This window comes from Salmo trutta, chromosome 1 (genome assembly GCF_901001165.1).
Source record: "Salmo trutta chromosome 1, fSalTru1.1, whole genome shotgun sequence".
In the NCBI taxonomy this organism is placed as follows: Eukaryota; Metazoa; Chordata; class Actinopteri; order Salmoniformes; family Salmonidae; genus Salmo; species Salmo trutta.
This window is the reverse complement of record NC_042957.1, coordinates 19,139,472-19,156,765: the sequence shown is the minus strand read 5'-3', so window position 1 is coordinate 19,156,765 and position 17,294 is coordinate 19,139,472. Positions and strand designations below refer to the sequence as shown.

At 41.7% G+C, this 17,294-nt stretch overlaps 1 protein-coding gene and 1 long non-coding RNA gene across 4 annotated transcripts; one reads left to right on the top strand and one right to left on the bottom strand.

The window, feature by feature from the left end:
* Positions 1–6,088: 6,088 nt before the first annotated feature.
* Positions 6,089–7,901, bottom strand: LOC115177103 (uncharacterized). Its single transcript, XR_003872353.1, has 2 exons — positions 7,565–7,901; positions 6,089–6,486 (listed from the first exon to the last, which is right to left on the bottom strand). It is a non-coding gene; the product is annotated as an uncharacterized LOC115177103 (long non-coding RNA).
* Positions 7,902–8,078: 177 nt separating this feature from the next.
* On the top strand, positions 8,079–14,948 carry ppil6 (peptidylprolyl isomerase (cyclophilin)-like 6). Of its 3 annotated transcripts, none has more exons than XM_029737254.1 (8): positions 8,079–8,296; positions 12,954–13,049; positions 13,211–13,399; positions 13,575–13,637; positions 13,737–13,884; positions 14,095–14,154; positions 14,312–14,447; positions 14,688–14,948. In XM_029737254.1, exons 1-8 carry the CDS (start codon positions 8,222–8,224, stop codon positions 14,797–14,799), a joined length of 879 nt encoding a protein of 292 aa, XP_029593114.1. In that variant the 5' UTR covers positions 8,079–8,221; the 3' UTR covers positions 14,800–14,948. The 3 variants fall into 3 exon arrangements, with proteins under 3 accessions (XP_029593114.1, XP_029593195.1, XP_029593040.1); XM_029737180.1 differs by lacking the exon at positions 8,079–8,296 and adding an exon at positions 12,003–12,815; XM_029737335.1 differs by lacking the exon at positions 12,954–13,049.
* Positions 14,949–17,294: the final 2,346 nt, after the last annotated feature.

Sequence of the window (17,294 nt, the reverse complement as noted above, 5' to 3'; positions counted from 1 at the left end):
GTCAAACGCTCCCTGAAACATTTCAGCGAGCAAGCCTTTCTAATCTACCTGGCACTGGTATCCTGGAAGGATATTGACCTCATCCCGTCAGTAGATGCCTGGTTGTTTTTTTTAAATGCCTTCCTCACCATCTTAAATAAGCATGCCCCATTCAAGAAATGTAGAACCAGTTACAGATATAGCCCTTGGTTCTCCCCAGACCTGACTGCCCTTAACCAACACAAAAACATCCTATGGCATTCTGCATTAGCATCAAACAGCCCCCGTGATATGCAACTTTTCAGGGAAGTTAGAAACTAATATACACAGGCAGATAGAAAAGCCATGGCTAGCTTTTTCAAGCAGAAATTTGCTTCCTGCAACACAAATTCAAAAAAGTTCTGGGACATTGTAAAGTCCATGGAGAATAAGAACACCTCCTCCCAACTGCACTGAGGATAGGAAACTCTGTCACCACCGATAAACCCACTATAATTGAGAATTTCAATAAGCATTTTTCTACGGCTGGCCATGCTTTCCACCTGGCTACCCCTACTGCAGTCAACAGCACTACACCCCCCACAGCTACTCGCCCAAGCCTTCCCCATTTCTCCCAAATCCATTCAGCTGATGTTCTGAAAGAGCTGCAAAATCTGGACCCCTACATATCAGCCGGGCTAGACAATCTGGACCCTTTCTTTCTAAAATTATCTGCCGAAATTATTGCAACCCCTATTACTAGCCTGTTCAACCTCTCTTTCGTGTCATCTGAGATTCCCATAGATTGGAAAGCAGCTGCTGTCATCCCCCTCTTCAAAGGAGGGGACACTCTTGACCCAAATTGCTATAGACCTATATCCATCCTACTGCCTTTCTAAGGTCTTTGAAAGCCAAGTCAACAAACAGATTACCGACCATTTCGAATCCCACCGCACCTTCTCCGCTATGCAATCTGGTTTCAGAGCTGGTCATGGGTGCACCTCAGCCACGCTCAAGGTCCTAAATGATATCGTAACCGCCATTGATAAGAAACAATACTGTGCTTCCGTTTTCATTGACCTGGCCAAAGCTTTCGACTCTGTCAATCACCACATCCTCATCAGCAAACTCAATAGCCTTGGTTTCTCTAATGATTGCATCGCCTGGTTCACCAACTACTTCTCTGATAGAGTTCAGTGTGTCAAATCGGAGGGCCTGTTGTCTGGACCTCTGGCAGTCTATGGGGGTGCCACAAGGTTCAATTCTTGGGCCAACTCTTTTCTCTGTATACATCAATGATGTCGCTCTTGCTGCTGGTGAGTCTCTGATCCACCTCTACGCAGACGACACCATTCTGTATACTTCTGGCCCTTCTTTGGACACTGTTAATTAACCTCTTACATCTAGACGTTCCGCTAGCGGAACACCTGCTCCAATATCCAATGATAGGCGTGGCGCGAATTACAAATTCCTCAAAAATCCAAAAACTTCAATTTTTCAAACATATGACTATTTTACACCATTTTAAAGACAAGACTCTCCTTTATCCAACCACACTGTCCAATTTCAAAAAGGCTTTACAGCGAAAGCAAAACATTAGATTATGTCAGCAGAGTACCCAGCCAGAAATAATCAGACACCCATTTTTCAAGCTAGCATATAATGTCACAAAAAACAAAACCACAGCTAAATGCAGCACTAACCTTTGATGATCTTCATCAGATGACACGCCTAGGACATTATGTTATACAATGCATGCATGTTTTGTTCAATCAAGTTCATATTTATATCAAAAAACAGCTTTTTACATTAGCATGTGACGTTCAGAACTAGCATTCCCACCGAACACTTCCGGTGAATTTACTAAATTACTCACGATAAACGTTCACAAAAAACATAACAATTATTTTAAGAATTATAGATACAGAACTCCTTTATGCAATCGAGGTGTCCGATTTTAAAATAGCTTTTCGGTGAAAGCACATTTTGCAATATTCTGAGTAGATAGCCCAGCCATCACGGCTAGCTATTTTGACACCCACCAAGTTTGACCCTCACCAAACTCCGATTTACTATTAGAAAAGTTTGATTACCTTTCCTGTTCTTCGTCAGAATGCACTCCCAGGACTTCTACTTCAATAACAAATGTTGGTTTGGTTCAAAATAATCCATAGTTATATCCAAATAGCGGCGTTTTGTTCGTGCGTTCAAGACACTATCCAAGGGTAACGAAGGGTTACGCGCCCGACGCGTTTCGTGACAAAATATTTCTAAATATTCTATTACCGTACTTCGAAGCATATCAACCGCTGTTTAAAATCAATTTTTATGCAATTTTTCTCGTAAAAAAGCGATTAAATTCCGACCGGGAGTCGTTGTTTTCGTTCAAAGACGAAAGAATAAAAAAACATGGTGTCGCCTCGTGCACGAGCCTCCAGACTCTGTTCTCTGATCGACCACTATTTAAATGCGCTAATGTTTTTCAGCCAGGGCCTGCAAAGCCACCATTCAGCTTTTTGCCGCCTTCTGAGAGCCCATGGGAGCCGTAGGAAGTGTCACGTTACAGCAGAGATCCCCTGTTTTGGATAGAGATGATCAAGAAGGCCAAGAAATGGTCAGAGAGGGCGCTTCCTGTTTGGAATCTTCTCAGGTTTTGGCCTGCCAAATGAGTTCTGTTATACTCACAGACACCATTCAAACAGTTTTAGAAACTTTGGAGTGTTTTCTATCCAAAGCTAATAATTATATGCATATTCTAGTTTCTCGGGTACGTTTTTTATCCGGCCGTGAAAATACTGCCCCCTATCCATAACAGGTTAACAACCCTCCAGACGAGCTTCAATGCCATACAACTCTCCTTCCGTGGCCTCCAACTGCTCCTAAATACAAGTAAAACTAAATGCATGCTCTTCAACCGATCGCTGCTTGCACCTGCCCGCCTGTCCTGCATCACTACTCTGGACGGTTCTGACTTAGAATATGTGGACAACTACAAATACCTAGGTCTCTGGTTAGACTGTAAACTCTCCTTCCAGACTCACATCAAACATCTCCAATCCAAAGTTAAATCAATAATTGGCTTCCTATTTCACAACAAAGCATCCTTCACTCATGCTGCCAAATATACCCTAGTAAAACTGACCATCCTACCGATCCTCGACTTTGGCGATGTCATTTACAAAATAGCCTCCAATACCCTACTCAACAAACTGGATGCATTCTATCACAGTGCCATCCGTTTTGTTACCAAAGCCCCATATACTACCCACCACTGCGACCTGTACGCTCTCGTTGGCTGGCCTTCGCTTCATAATCGTCGCCAAACCCACTGGCTCCGGGTCATCTACAAGACCCTGCTAGGTAAAGTCCCCCCTTATCTCCACTCACTGGTCACTATAGCAGCACCCACCTGTAGCACGTGCTCCAGCAGGTATATCCCTCTGGTCACCCCCAAAGCCAATTCCTCCTTTGGTCATCTCTCTTTCCAGTTCTCTGCTGCCAATGACTGGAACGAACTACAAAGATCTCTGAAACTGGAAACACATCTCCCTCACTAGCTTTAAGCACCAGCTGTCAGAGCAGCTCACAGATCACTGCACCTGTACATAGCCAATCTATAATTTAGCCCAAACAACTACCTCTTCCCCTACTGTATTTATTCATTGTGCTCCTTTGCACCCGATTATTTATTTCTACTTTGCACTTTCTTCTACTACAAATCTACCATTCCAGTGTTTTACTTGCTATATTGTATTTACTTTGTCACCATGGACTTTTTTGACTTTACCTCCCTTATCTCACCTCATTTGCTCACAATGTATATAGACTTATTTTTATACTGTATTATTGACTGTATATTTGTTTTACTCCATGTGTAACTCTGTTGTTGTATGTTGTCGAACTGCTTTGCTTTATCTTGGCCAGGTCGCAATTGTAAATGAGAACTTGTTCTCAACTTGCCTACCTGGTTAAATAAAGGTGAAATAAAATAAATAAAATAAAATGTTGGAAGAACAAACTCAGTTTGTTGAAAGTCCTCCAATCGTTGACATGGCTGGCTGCGTTTTTCTACCATCGGAAACGTCAGGAAGATTGCCCATTATTTTGTTTTTCTAAGGACCTAGAAAACTGAGGCAGTGGGAGAACCTATTCAAGTAAGTAAATATATTGAAAGTGATCAAAAGTGATGTATTATTATCTAGCTTACTACAGAAACTTAGTGTGCAGGCTAACTCAAATGAGCTGCTAACATAATGTTAGATAGTTAGCCAACTTTACATATGGTATAACGTTATCTAGCTACGTGAATTAAAATATCACCAGCTTGTTAACTTCATATTAGCTAGTTAGCTATCTTGATGTATTTATCGTTTCAGCCCCAAATGTATTGGTTGGTAGGTAGATACATCCTGCTGTCACAAAGGGCAGAGTAGGCTACTCTGGATAGAGCAGGTACATTTGTGGTAGGGCATTATGAAACTATTCTCCAGTTCCTAGCGAGAAAAACTAATGACAGCGAGATAAAGCAACTTAATATTCAGGGATGTCTGACTTTATAATGCAGCGTGTTTCTGTGATGTTTTCTGTCCTCAGATACAGAGAGCCATCAAATCCTGTCTGCAGATGAACAGGTTCCAATGAATGTCCCAAGAGAATAAGGGTACATACAGTGCATTCAGATAGTATTCAGACCCCTTCCCTTTTCCCACATTTTGTTATGTTAGTCTTAGTCTAAAATGTATTAAATACTTTCCCCCCCCCCCTCAATCTACACACAATACCCCATAATGACAAAGTGAAAACAGGTTTAGACATTTCTGCAAACATACAAAACACAGAAATCCCTTATTTACCTAAGTATTTAAACCCTTTGCTATGAGATTCGAAATTGAGCTCAGGTGCATCCTGTTTCCATTGATCATCCTTGATGTTTCTACAACTTGATTGGAATACACCTGTGGTAAATTAAATTGATTGAACATGATTTGGAAAGGCACACATCTGTCTATATAAAAGGTCCCACAGTTGACAGTGCATGTCAGAGCAAAAACCAAGCCATGAGGTTGAAGGAATTATCTGTAGAGCTCCGAGACAGGATCGTGTCGAGGCACTGATCTGGGGGAAGGGTAGCAAAAAATGTCTGCAGCATTGAAGGTCCCCAAGAACAGTGGCCTCCATCATTCTTAAAAATGGAAGAAGTTTGGAACCACCAAGACTCTTCCTAGGGCTGAGCAATCGGGGGAGAAGGTCAGGGAGGTGACCAAGAACCCGACTGTCACTGACAGTGTTCATCTGTGGAGATGATTGTCCTTCTGGAAGGTTCTCCCATCTCTGCAGCACTTCACCAATCAGGCCTTTATGGTAGAGTGGCCAGACAGAAGCCACTCCGTAAAAGGCACATGACAGCCTGCTTGTATTTTCCAAAAGGTTCCTAAAGTACTCTCAGACCATGAGAAACAAGATTCTCTGGTCTGATGAAACCTTTTGGCCTGAATGCCAAGCGTCACCTCTGGAGGAAACCTGGCACCATCCTTGTGGGGATGTTTTTCAGTGGCAGGGACTTGCAGACTAGTCAGGATCGAGGGAAAGATTAACAGAGAAAAGTACAGAAAGATCCTTGATGAAAACCTACTGCAGAGCGCTCAGGACCTCCGACTGGGTCGACAGTTCACCTTCCAACAGGACAACGACCCTAAACAGAACAGCCAAGACAATGCAGGAGTGGCTTCGGGACAAGTCTCTGAATGTCCTTGAATGGCCCAGCCAGAGCCCGGACTTGAACCCGATCGAACATCTCTGGAGAGACCTGAAAATAGGTGTGCAGCGACGCTCCCCATCCAACCTGACAGAGCTTGAAGGGGATCTGCAGAGAAGAATGGCACGCCTGTATTTGCAATTTCTCGTAATCTTTTAGCGTCATACCCAAAAAGACTCAAGGCTGTAATCGCTGCCAAAGGTGCATCAACAAACGGTCTGAATTCTTATGTAAATGTGTTCAATGCCAGATATTTTTATGCAAGAAGGTCTGAGTGGCACTTGGAGGTGCTAATGAAGATTGTTTGCCTAAGACTACCACAATTACATTAAACACATTTAGCATACATAGTCAAATTGTAAAAAAAGAAAATAGTTGAGCTATAAGAATATGTTTTATTCAATGGGGCTAGGCAAAGCAGAGATGACAATACTTTTCATGTCACCCATACAACAATATAGCTTGTTAAAGTACAATACGTTTACAATATCATAAACAATAGTTTTACACCTTCCAAATTACATTTTATATATTAATATGGTGCAAGGGGGCACTTTTTCCATGACGACAAGGTGAAGGTGCTCTACTCAAATGGCACAACAGAATCGTTTAGATTGATCAAAGCACAGCATATAACAACCATGTTGTACAATTGAGGGATGTCTCCTTTCATATCTGGAAAATGGCGAAGAAGTAGAAACTGATGCAGCATTGCTCATCTTCACAGTGGTAATCCAGTTGACATGGGTGTCTTGATAGGTCAGCTGGTGAACCTACGTTAGTACATAAACAAATTAAAAGCCCACCTATTGTTAGAATGTCACCTATACCACCAGGGCTCTTAATTGTTTGGTTGTGTTTAATTCGTTCAGGTGTTTTAGTGTCCTAAAAATTAAATATGTTGGGCTTGAACAACCAATAGTCAGTACAGGTTGTGCTATCCCATTGAGGCCTTCGTCCTATGCTGCAATGTCCATACATTTTCCTTCCTCTTATGAATAAAGTTCAACAAATTATCTTTGTTTTATCATATGAATATGATAACCACAAATGTTGGCAATAATGTCCTCTGGGCTGTATTGACATAATATTGTACAATTTGCATCTCCCATTTTCATGGTCATGGCTAGAAGGGATCCAGCTTTTGTCAAATTAACATTTCGTAGCAGATTATGATCATTTAAGCAGCAGGTTAGGAAAAGGGTTAGCTAAAATGTACTTTTGACAAAAGTTGGCTCCCTTTTAGCAAGGACCCCTTTTTTATAGGCCTAGATTACATGGTTGCATTCAAGACAAGGTTGTTTTTATTGATCAGTAGAGTAGGCCTCGGCTACCATCGTATGAAAAAAGATTCTGAAAATGTCAGTCATAAAGTGTAGTAGAATTGCATGAAATGTTTATCAAAAGCCACATTTTCCCAGGAAACATCTCTGATATAGCCTATAAACCTATACCACTACGCGCTTATTAAATAGCCTAAATTATTACTATCCAATCTACTCATAACATTAGGAATAGTAGGCTTACATTTGTCTGCAAATATACGATGATAGAGGCATGCAATCCTTTGTTATAAAGGTGCATTTTTAAATGGTGAAAAATAGCTTCCCCAAAACTTTAAACTCACATGACACATGTTAATTGCTAGACTACAAGCTATCTAATTTTGGCTAACTTAGTGTTGTTGTTAACACTTGGTTAGCATAACAGCCAAACTAAACTCGAAATCGATCAGACTTGACTTACCAGTGATTAAATGATCGTAACAGACCCATTACTGATAGCTGTCTGGGTTCAGGGCTTGACAGGCAAAAAGGTTTCTTCTCTTATCTGACAGTTCTTGAGTCTTACCTTGGTGTCACCAATGGTGTTTCATGATTGCGGGGAATCTGTAAACATATTTTTTTCCTGTTGGCTTTCCTGTCTTGTTAGAGAAGCCAAATACTCTATTTGATGAATCAAATAGTTTTAGGCACTGTTATCATGCAGTTTGGGGAAGCCACTCAGCTGTTGTTGTCTGACGAATTAATGCGGTGGTTTCCAACGTGGCCACCAGGACGCTTTTTATGTTAACTGCAAGCCCTCTATAGACCAATAAGAAAGAGTTCCAAACCTCTCTGCCAATAACAGCGTTTTCCGTTTCCCCCTCCCCACTCAGACCACTCCAGTCCCAGCAAAATTATTGCATGAGAAATTGCTCTCTTGTTTTCAATTAAAATGTTTGAAAAGAAACAATCACAGAAAATATTTGATATTGAGATTAAAAAAAAAAGTCTGCATTTGACCTTTAAACCATGGAGATCCTATTAAATGAATATAGCTGCATTCCAAACACTTAAGACACACCCTCTCCCCTCAAATTAAGTGGACACTTCTGATGAGAGTTGACACTTGCAGGGCGAGGGAAGAATGAATTCATTTTAAAAGGACCGCTCTTGCCCGGATATTTGTCACTCGTTCATCCCACGGTTGTGTTTTCAGTCATCATGGAACTATTGTGTGCCTTACATGCGCTACTTTCATATCTTGGCTAGAAGACAACGTATCCTCAGACATCGAATGTTAGCCATCCTACTATATCAGGTAAATCAAAAATTACAATGTATAAGTGTGATGTCAGGGAAAGTTATGTTCGCAAGTTAATGTTTCCAAAAGCTAACCAAACAAATACATAATTACTTTTGTTAAATTTGCGACAGTTCGTTTCTGGTAACAGAACAAAATAGTCAGTACATAGTAACTTCTACTTTATCTGTCCTTTAATTAATGAAAACACGTGTATGGTAAATATGTCGTTCGTATACGGTCTCTCACTGACACCTCGCAGGGCAAACAGGAAAGAGGACGACACACCCTATTGTTCTCTCTTTTATACTGAGAGATATTTCCCGCTCAATGCTGGCCTGTCCGAGGGAGGAGGAGCGTGGTTTAAACTTGCTCCTCCTGTCGTCGGCGTGTAGGCTGATCCCAGCGTCGTGACGCACTTCCTGTTGCCGTTTGTAGTTCTTCTTGTCTTCAACCGTTGATTTACTCGTAGTTTATGTACTTAGCATAGCTTCCCCAGTATATTATAAAGGTTATGCATACAAATAGCCAGTTCAACCCTAACACTTTTATGATACGTGTTTGAGCCGTCATGTGCATTAGCACTGTAGCACAATTTCGACCTTATTAACATTCGTTTTTACTTACTTGTATGTTGACTTCTCCATATTAATTTTGGCTTTACATTTTGGCTTACTTTTCTTAGCGGATGTACAATCATCACGAATTTAATTATGGGGCATTTCAGGCCCCAAAGTTAACATAATTTTACACTCGCAAACTCCATTAAAACGAGGGCTGAGGGGCTTACTTTGCAAACTTCCCCTGCTTGGCGAATCATTTGGACTGATACAAATATGGCCGCAGGGTTTCCCCCAAGGGCATAGGACTGAGGGTTTAGGGCCGAGGGCTGTCTACTTTGAGTTTGAAATGCAGCCTACGTCATAAACCCTCAAAGTTCCAGAATGGAATAAATGGCAGCCATGTTGGACGTATTGGACAGGGATAAATCCAAACCAGTCTAATTGGAATGAATGGCAGTAGAGCCATAATCTTACTTATGCGGGGAAAAAGGCATGTGATATTAGAAATTATGTAATAGAATTAATGTCAACCTAAAATATTGTAATATAATTATAAAACAGTTTATGGTTTTATACCAAATTTCTGTATAAATGGCCTCTAAAATATGTGAACAGCTGACCTTTATTCCATCATAAGAAGGTTCATGTCCATTCTCGTATTCTAATTCTATGTACTTTATTCATTTTTATGAGAACCTGTAGTCTGGGTACCAGTCTGTTTACCTAGCATTCCACTCCTTGTTGTGCTAAATAGACTGACCTTTCTGCCATCTTCAAATATGAACATTCTATCACAGTTTCTAAACCATACTGTACTGTCTGATTCTATCATTAATGAGCTCAGGGAGAACAGAGGATTTAATCCTGATTCGATAAAACTCACAGCTATCATCCCATCACAACGATTATGCAAATATTGGAACTCTATCACTTTTTTCCTCCACAGATCATGTTGGTATGCAACTTTTTTTTTGTTTGGTTTTATCTGGATAGTGGACAGTCACAAAAGCAATGTTGTGTATAAACCCTGGATGACTGACAGGGGGCACTGTATTGAAGCCGCCACGCAGCCACCTTGGCACTCTTCAATTTAAAAAAAAATATTTAGGACTCTTTAGAAATGCATTTATTAATGTCTACATTCGTTTTTGACACGTTTATTCAATTTGTCACCTTAAATTACAGTGAGGTAAACATTTACAATTTAGACAGCAGTAATGTTACTGTCCCCACTACAACAAAAAAGATATACTTACTGTAAATACATGTAATTTTGTCCTTAACATTTAATTATATTACTGTACAATTCCATTCATTCCTATGGAGGACTGCTCCTGCTAGGAAGTGCCAATATGGGTGACCGGTGGCCTCTCAATGGCCAATCATTAGCATCAGCAATCCAGGGTTTATATACAGTTGAAGTCAGAAGTTTACATATAGACTTAGGTTGGAGTCATTAAAACTCGTTTTTCAACCACTCCACAAACTTCTTGTTAACAACCTATCGTTTTGGCAAGTCGGTTAGGACATCTACTTTGTGCATGACACAAGTAATTTTTCCAACAATTGTTTCAGACAGATTATTTCACTTAATTCACTGTATCACAATTCCAGTGGGTCAGAAGTTTACATACGCTAAGTTGACTGTGCCTTTAAACAGCTTGGAAAATTCCAGAAAATGATGTCATGGCTTCTGATAGGCTTATTGACATCATTTGAGTGAATCGGAGGTGTACCTGTGGATGTATTTCAAGGCCTACCTTCAAACTCAGAGCCTCTTTGCTTGACATCATGAGAAAATCAAAAGAAATCAGTCAAGACCTCAGGAGAAAAAAAATGGTAGACCTCCACAAGTCTGGTTCATCCTTGGGAGCAATTTCCAAATGCCTGAAGGTATCACATTCATCTGTACAAACAATAGTATGCAAGTATAAACACCATGGGACCACGCAGCCGTCAAACCGCTCAGGAAGGAGACGCGTTCTGTCTCCGAGAGATGAATGTACTTTGGTGTGAAAAGTGCAAATCAATCCCAGAACAACAGCAAAGGACCTTGTGAAGATGCTGGAGGAAACAGGTACAAAAGTATCTATGTCCACAGTAAACAAGTCCTATATCGACATAACCTGAAAGGCCGCTCTGCAAGGAAGAAGCCACTGCTCCAAAACCGCCATAAAAAAGCCAGACTACGATTTCCAACTGCACATGGGGACAAAGATCATACTTTTTGGAGAAATGTCCTCTGGTCTGATGAAACAAAAATAGAACTGTTTGGCCATAATGACCATCCTTATGTTTGGAGGAAATAGGGGGAGGCTTGCAAGCCGAAGAACACCATCCCAACCGTGAAGCACGGGGGTGGCAGCATTATGTTGTAGGGGTGTTTTGCTGCAGGAGGGTCTGGTCCACCTCACAAAATAGATGACATTATGAGGAAGGAAAATTATGTGGATATATTGAAGCAACATCTCAAGACATCAGTCAGAAAGTTGAAGCTTGGTTGCAAATGGGTCTTCCAAATGGACAATGACCCCAAGCATACTTCCAAAGTTGTTACAAAATGGCTTAAGGACAGTAAAGTCAAGGTATTAGAGTGGCCATCACAATGTCCTGACCTCAATCCCATAGAACATTGTGGGCAGAACTGAAAAAGCGTGTGTGAGCAAGGAGGCCTACAAACCTGACTCAGTTACACCAGCTCTGTCAGGAGGAATGGGCCAAAATTCACCCAACTTATTGTGTTAATCTTGTGGAAGGGTACCCAAAACGTTTGACCCAAGTTAAACAATTTAAAGGCAATGCTACCAAATACTAATTGAGTGTATGTAAACTTCTGACCCACGGGGAATGTGATGAAAGAAATAAAAGCTGAAAATAAAACATTCTCTACTATTATTCTGACATTTCACATTCTTACAATAAAGTGGTGATCTTAACTGACCTAAAACAGGGAATTTTTACTAGGATTAAATGTCAGGAATTGTGAAACTGAGTTAATGTATTTGGCTAAGGTGTATGTAAACTTCAACTGTACGTCATTGGTCAAAAGTTGCTAGCACACAAAGTTCTCAAACTATACTGAACAAAAATAACTTAACATGTAAAGTGTTGGTCCCATGTTTCATGAGCTGAAATTAAAAAAAAAAAATCCCTGAAATATTCCATATGCACAAAAAGCTTCTTTCTCTCAAATTTTGTGTACAAATTTGTTTACAGCCCTAGTTGGTGAACATTTCTTCTGTGCCAAGATAATCCATCCACTTGACAGGTTGCACGTTGCGTTTATGTGTTCAGTATAAATACGTACTGCAATTCCAACCACAACGTCTTAGCTTTGATTTTGTTTTTGACTTTGTTGTTAAAATTCTAATTCTATTTTCGAGACTCCACGTGTTGTCGTGGGATTATGCTTTGTTTAACAACCAATCAGTAACTCCGTCACAAACCCAGTACAAGAAGTGAAGTGGAATATTATGCCGCGTTAAAAACAACTGGGAAATCTCCCGACATCTGACTTCAGTGCGTTCATGACAACTGGGAACTCGAAGGGAAAAAAAGAGTTCCGACTGGGAAAAATCGTTGTTAACGGTCATCCATCTCGGAATTCCAAGTCTGAAACTCGGGCATATTTCTAAAGCGCTGACTTTCCGACCTGAATATCACAGACGTCATTATTTGACCTCGTTTTTTCCCGAGATCCCAGTTGTCTTGAAAGCACCATTGGCTAAACAGACTACCAGTTACTAAACCGGACCCCATGCTAGACAAGATGCTGTACTGTCAACAAACGAAAACTTCATTTTAGCTCGTGACTGCAATGTTACCATGGATACGTCTGGTTTACAAACACCTCTGGGCTGTCAAATTATATTGCAGCCCAATTGAAATAGCCAATCATGACTTCTGAAGTTTACCTGGAAATCGTGGGTTTGATGAAAGAACACCATTTTCAAATTGCGAAGAGCATTGCCGAGGTAACTTTCAGCTTCAAAGTAAAGTTTAAATATAGACATTCTGGCAAACCAACCAGGTTAGCTAGCTAGCTAGCTAAGGCTATCCAGCATGAGCACTGACTGACTGAGCAGACCAAATCATGTTTTATGTCAACACAGGGACTGAAACAGAAGTTTCCCACCTCGTTTTTGGATCCAACAATTCGTCCATTACTCGAATGTGACTGGCATGTGTATCTAACCAATAAGAAAAGGGTGGGTATACTTTGAGTATATGTATTTGAATAATAGACTCAAATGCAGAATAATGCTTAGCTAAGTAGTGTGATGTATGGCTTGAGCTGTGGTGTGCATTAGTCAACATTAGTATTATGAATTGTTGAGTTAAACTGCATCTTTAACATTTTCAAACCAAGGAGCTGAAAGGGGAGGTGTGGCAGTTCTCTGGCAACCTAATGTGTTTCGTGAATGGTTGTCTCCTTGGCAACGAGAAGGACCTGACCAGCTGGGCTGAGAAGCAGTGGGAGTTTACACTTATCCGTCCACATGCACTATACCTGGCCCTCGCTGACGACTACTACTCTAAACACCTCAACAGCACTGGGGCAAGTCTAGTCTACACACTGTACTTGCATAGGATTAGGATAGTGTGACACCATAGACCATGAAACACACACAGACAGACAGTGCAGTTACTACAGCAAGCCCCATGGCCCTAAAGTACTTTATAACAGTGACATCATACCTACAACATGACATCCTCTCTCGCTTCCACCACAGCACACGTTTGTCTACATGGACGTTTCGATCCGAGGGGAATCGGTTGGGAGATTACTGTTTGAGGTGAGACTGTCATTTGTAACCATTGATCTGACTGGACCTGAATGGTTAAAGAAGTTGGTCCAGAGTTGTATTGACAGCGTGGGTCTTCTGTCTCCCCAGCTGTTTACAGAGCTGTGTCCAAAGACGTGTAAAAACTTCCAGGCTCTGTGTACAGGGGAGGCAGGCCTGTCACAGAGTGACTTAATGCTGTCCTACAAGGGTTCTGTGTTCCATCGTGTGGTGCCCAACGGCTGGATACAGGGGGGAGGTACGGTCTACCAGGTCCTCTATCTGAAAGTCACTCCTATAGGCCTACATTGATAAGAAAGGACATACCGGACTGTAATTGACTTGCCATTGATTCCATACTGTATCTGTTTGCTGTCATATCGGTAAGTTTTAATTGAGTCATCATACGTCAATATTTACTTTGTCAGTACACACACACACCACTTGATGTCATATTTCCCTATTGCAGATATTTCGGCACCAGGCAAAGGCAACGGAGGGGAGTCAATCTACGGGCCAACTTTTGAAGGTACAGACACAGGCCTTACAAATCAAGTTACTACTCTACAGTATTAATACACATGCCTAGGGAAATGTATTCAAGTAAGTAAGTATAGGGAGATGTATTAGGATGTATGTCTATTTACTGTCTCCACACTAACATGTGCCTGTGGGATCTCTGCTAGATGAGAGCTTTGCAGTCTCCCACAGTAGGAGGGGCATTCTGGGAATGGCCAACCAGGGTCCTCATAGCAACAGCTCTCAGTTCTACATCACCCTGCAGCCCGCCCTTTGGATGGACAGAAAATATGTGGCTTTCGGGTGTGTACGTCTCTAACGATGTGTGATATAGTGCTGTTAGTTGAATGAATTGTATGTTTGTGTACTGCTATAGTGTAGTGTTTGTACTGCTTGTGTTTCGGTTTTGTGTGCGAGCCTAAAGGTTTAGAACAATCTTTTGGGTGTCAACGTTTAACGACCTCTGTGGCGTTGGGACTGATATACTGTGTCTGTATTTTGTACCTGATATTCAGATGTTTTCATATTCTCTTTGTTTTGTAGTCAAGTGGTTGAAGGCACAGAGGTTCTGAGGAGACTTGAGGAAGTCCCAACCTACAATGAAAGACCCAAACAAGACTGTAAAGTAGCAGACTGTGGAGTGTTTGAACCCTGACGTTACCTTAACTGCACATTTTTATTAAAACCCAGTTTGACATAACTGGTCCAGCTCTATTTTATTCTTGGTATATTCAGTTAAGCTCAGTTAATTAAAGCTTTAGTCACTGGGGAATTGGATTTGTAATAAATATACACAGTACCATTCAAAAGTTTGGACACCTACTCATTCAAGGATTTATTTATTTGTACTATTTCCTACATTGTAGAATAATAGTTTAGACAAACTATGAAATAACACATATGGAATCATGTAGTAACCAAAAAAAGTGTTACACATTTTGATTTGTTTTTAACAAAGTAGCCACCCTTTGCCTTTGACAGCTTTGCACACTCTTGGCATTCTCTCAACCAGCTTCACTTGGAATGCTTTTCCAACAGTCTTTAAGGAGTTCCCACACGCTGAGCACTTGTTGGTTGCTTTTCCTTCACTCTGCGGTCCGACTCATGGTTGTGGTTGGGGGATTGTGGAGGCCAGGTCATCTGATGCGGCACTCCATCAATCTCCTTTTTTTGGTTAAATAGCCATTGCACTGCTTGTAGGTGTGTTGGGTCATTGTCCTGTTGAAAAACAATTGATAGTCCCACTAAGCCCAAACCAGATGGAATGGCATATCGCTGCAGAATGCTGTGATATCCATGCTGGTTCAGTGTGCCTTGAAATCTAAATAAATCACTCGGTGTCACCAGCAAAGCACCCCCCACACCACCTCCATGCTTCACGGTGGGAACCACACATGCGGAGATCATCCGTTCACCCACACCGCATCTCACAAAGACACGGTGGTTGGAACCAAAAATCTCAAATTTGGACTCCAGACCAATGGACAAATTTCCACCAGTCCAGTCCATTGCTCTTGTTTCTTGGCCCAAGGAAGTCTCTTATTATTGGTGTCCTTTAGTAGTGGTTTCTTTGCAGCAATTTGACCATGAAGGCCTGATTCACACAGTATCAAACGTCACATGCACTGAATACAACAGTATTTCACCTTACAGTGAAATAATTACTTATAAGCCCTTAACCAACAATGCCGTTTTTGAAAAAAAATACGTGTTAAGTAAAAAAGGGGGTACCGGTACAGAGTCAATGTGCGGGGACGCTGGTTAGTCGAGGTAATATGTACATGTAGGTAGAGTTAAAGTGACTATGCATAGATAAAACAGAACAGGTGATGTGGACACCAAGGAACTTGAAGCTCTCAACCTGCTCCACTGCAGCCCCGTCAATGAGAATGGGGGCGTGCTCGGTCCTCCTTTTCCTGTAGTCCTCAATCATCTACTTTGTCTTGATCACGTTGAGGGAGAGGTTGTTGTCCTGGCACCACACAGCCAGGTGTCTGACCACCTCCCTATTGGCTGTCTCATCGTTGTTGGTGATCAGGCCTACCACTGTTGTGTCATCGGTAAACTTGATGATGTTGGAGTCGTGCCTGGCCATGCAGTCATGAGTGAACAGGGAGTACAGGAGGGGACTGAGCACGCACCCCTGAGGGGCCCCCGTGTTGAGGATCAGCATGGCGGAAATGTTGTTACCTACCCTTACCACCTGGGGCGGCCCGTCAGGAAGTCCAGGATCCAGTTGCAGAGGGAGGTGTTTAGTCCCAGGGTCCTTAGCGTAGTGATGAGCTTTGAGGGCACTATGGTGTTTAACACTGAGCTGTAGTCAATGAACAGCATTCTCACGTAGGTGTTCCTTTTGTCCAGGTGGGAAAGGGCCGTGTTGAGTGCAATACAGATTGCATCATATGTGCATCTGTTGGGGCGGTATGCAAATGTGGGTCTAGGGTTTCAAACGTTTTGGGTAGCCTTCCACAACCTTCCCACAATAAGTTGGGTGAATTTTGGCCCATTTCTCCTGAAAGAGCTGGTGCAACTGAGTCAGGTGTGTAGGCCTCCTTGCTCGCACACGCTTTTTCAGTTCTGCCCACATATTTTCTATAGGATTGAGGTCAGGGCTTTGAGATGGCCACTCCAATACTTTGTTGTCCATAAGCCATTTTGCCACAACTTTGGAAGTATGCTTGGGGTCATTGTCCATTTGGAAGACCCATTTGCGACCAAGCTTTAACTTCCTGACTGATGTCTTGAGATGTTGCTTCAATATATCCACATCATTTTCCTCCCTCATGATGCCATCTATTTTGTGAAGTGCACCAGTCTCTCCTGCAGCAAAGCACCCCCACAACATGATGCTGCCACCCCCGTGCTTCACGGTTGGGATGGTGTTCTTCGGCTTGCAAGCCTTGCCCTTTTTCCTCCAAACATAACAATGGTCATTATGGCCAAACAGTTCTATTTTTGTTTCATCAGACCAGAGGACATTATTCCAAAAAGTAGGATCTTTGTCCCCATGTGCAGTTGCAAACCGTAGTCTGGCTTTTTTTATTAAGGTTTTGGAGCAGTGGCTTCTTCCTTGCTGAGCGGCCTTTCAGGTTATGTCGATATAGGACTTGTTTTACTGTGGATAGATACTTTTGTACCCGTTTCCTCCAG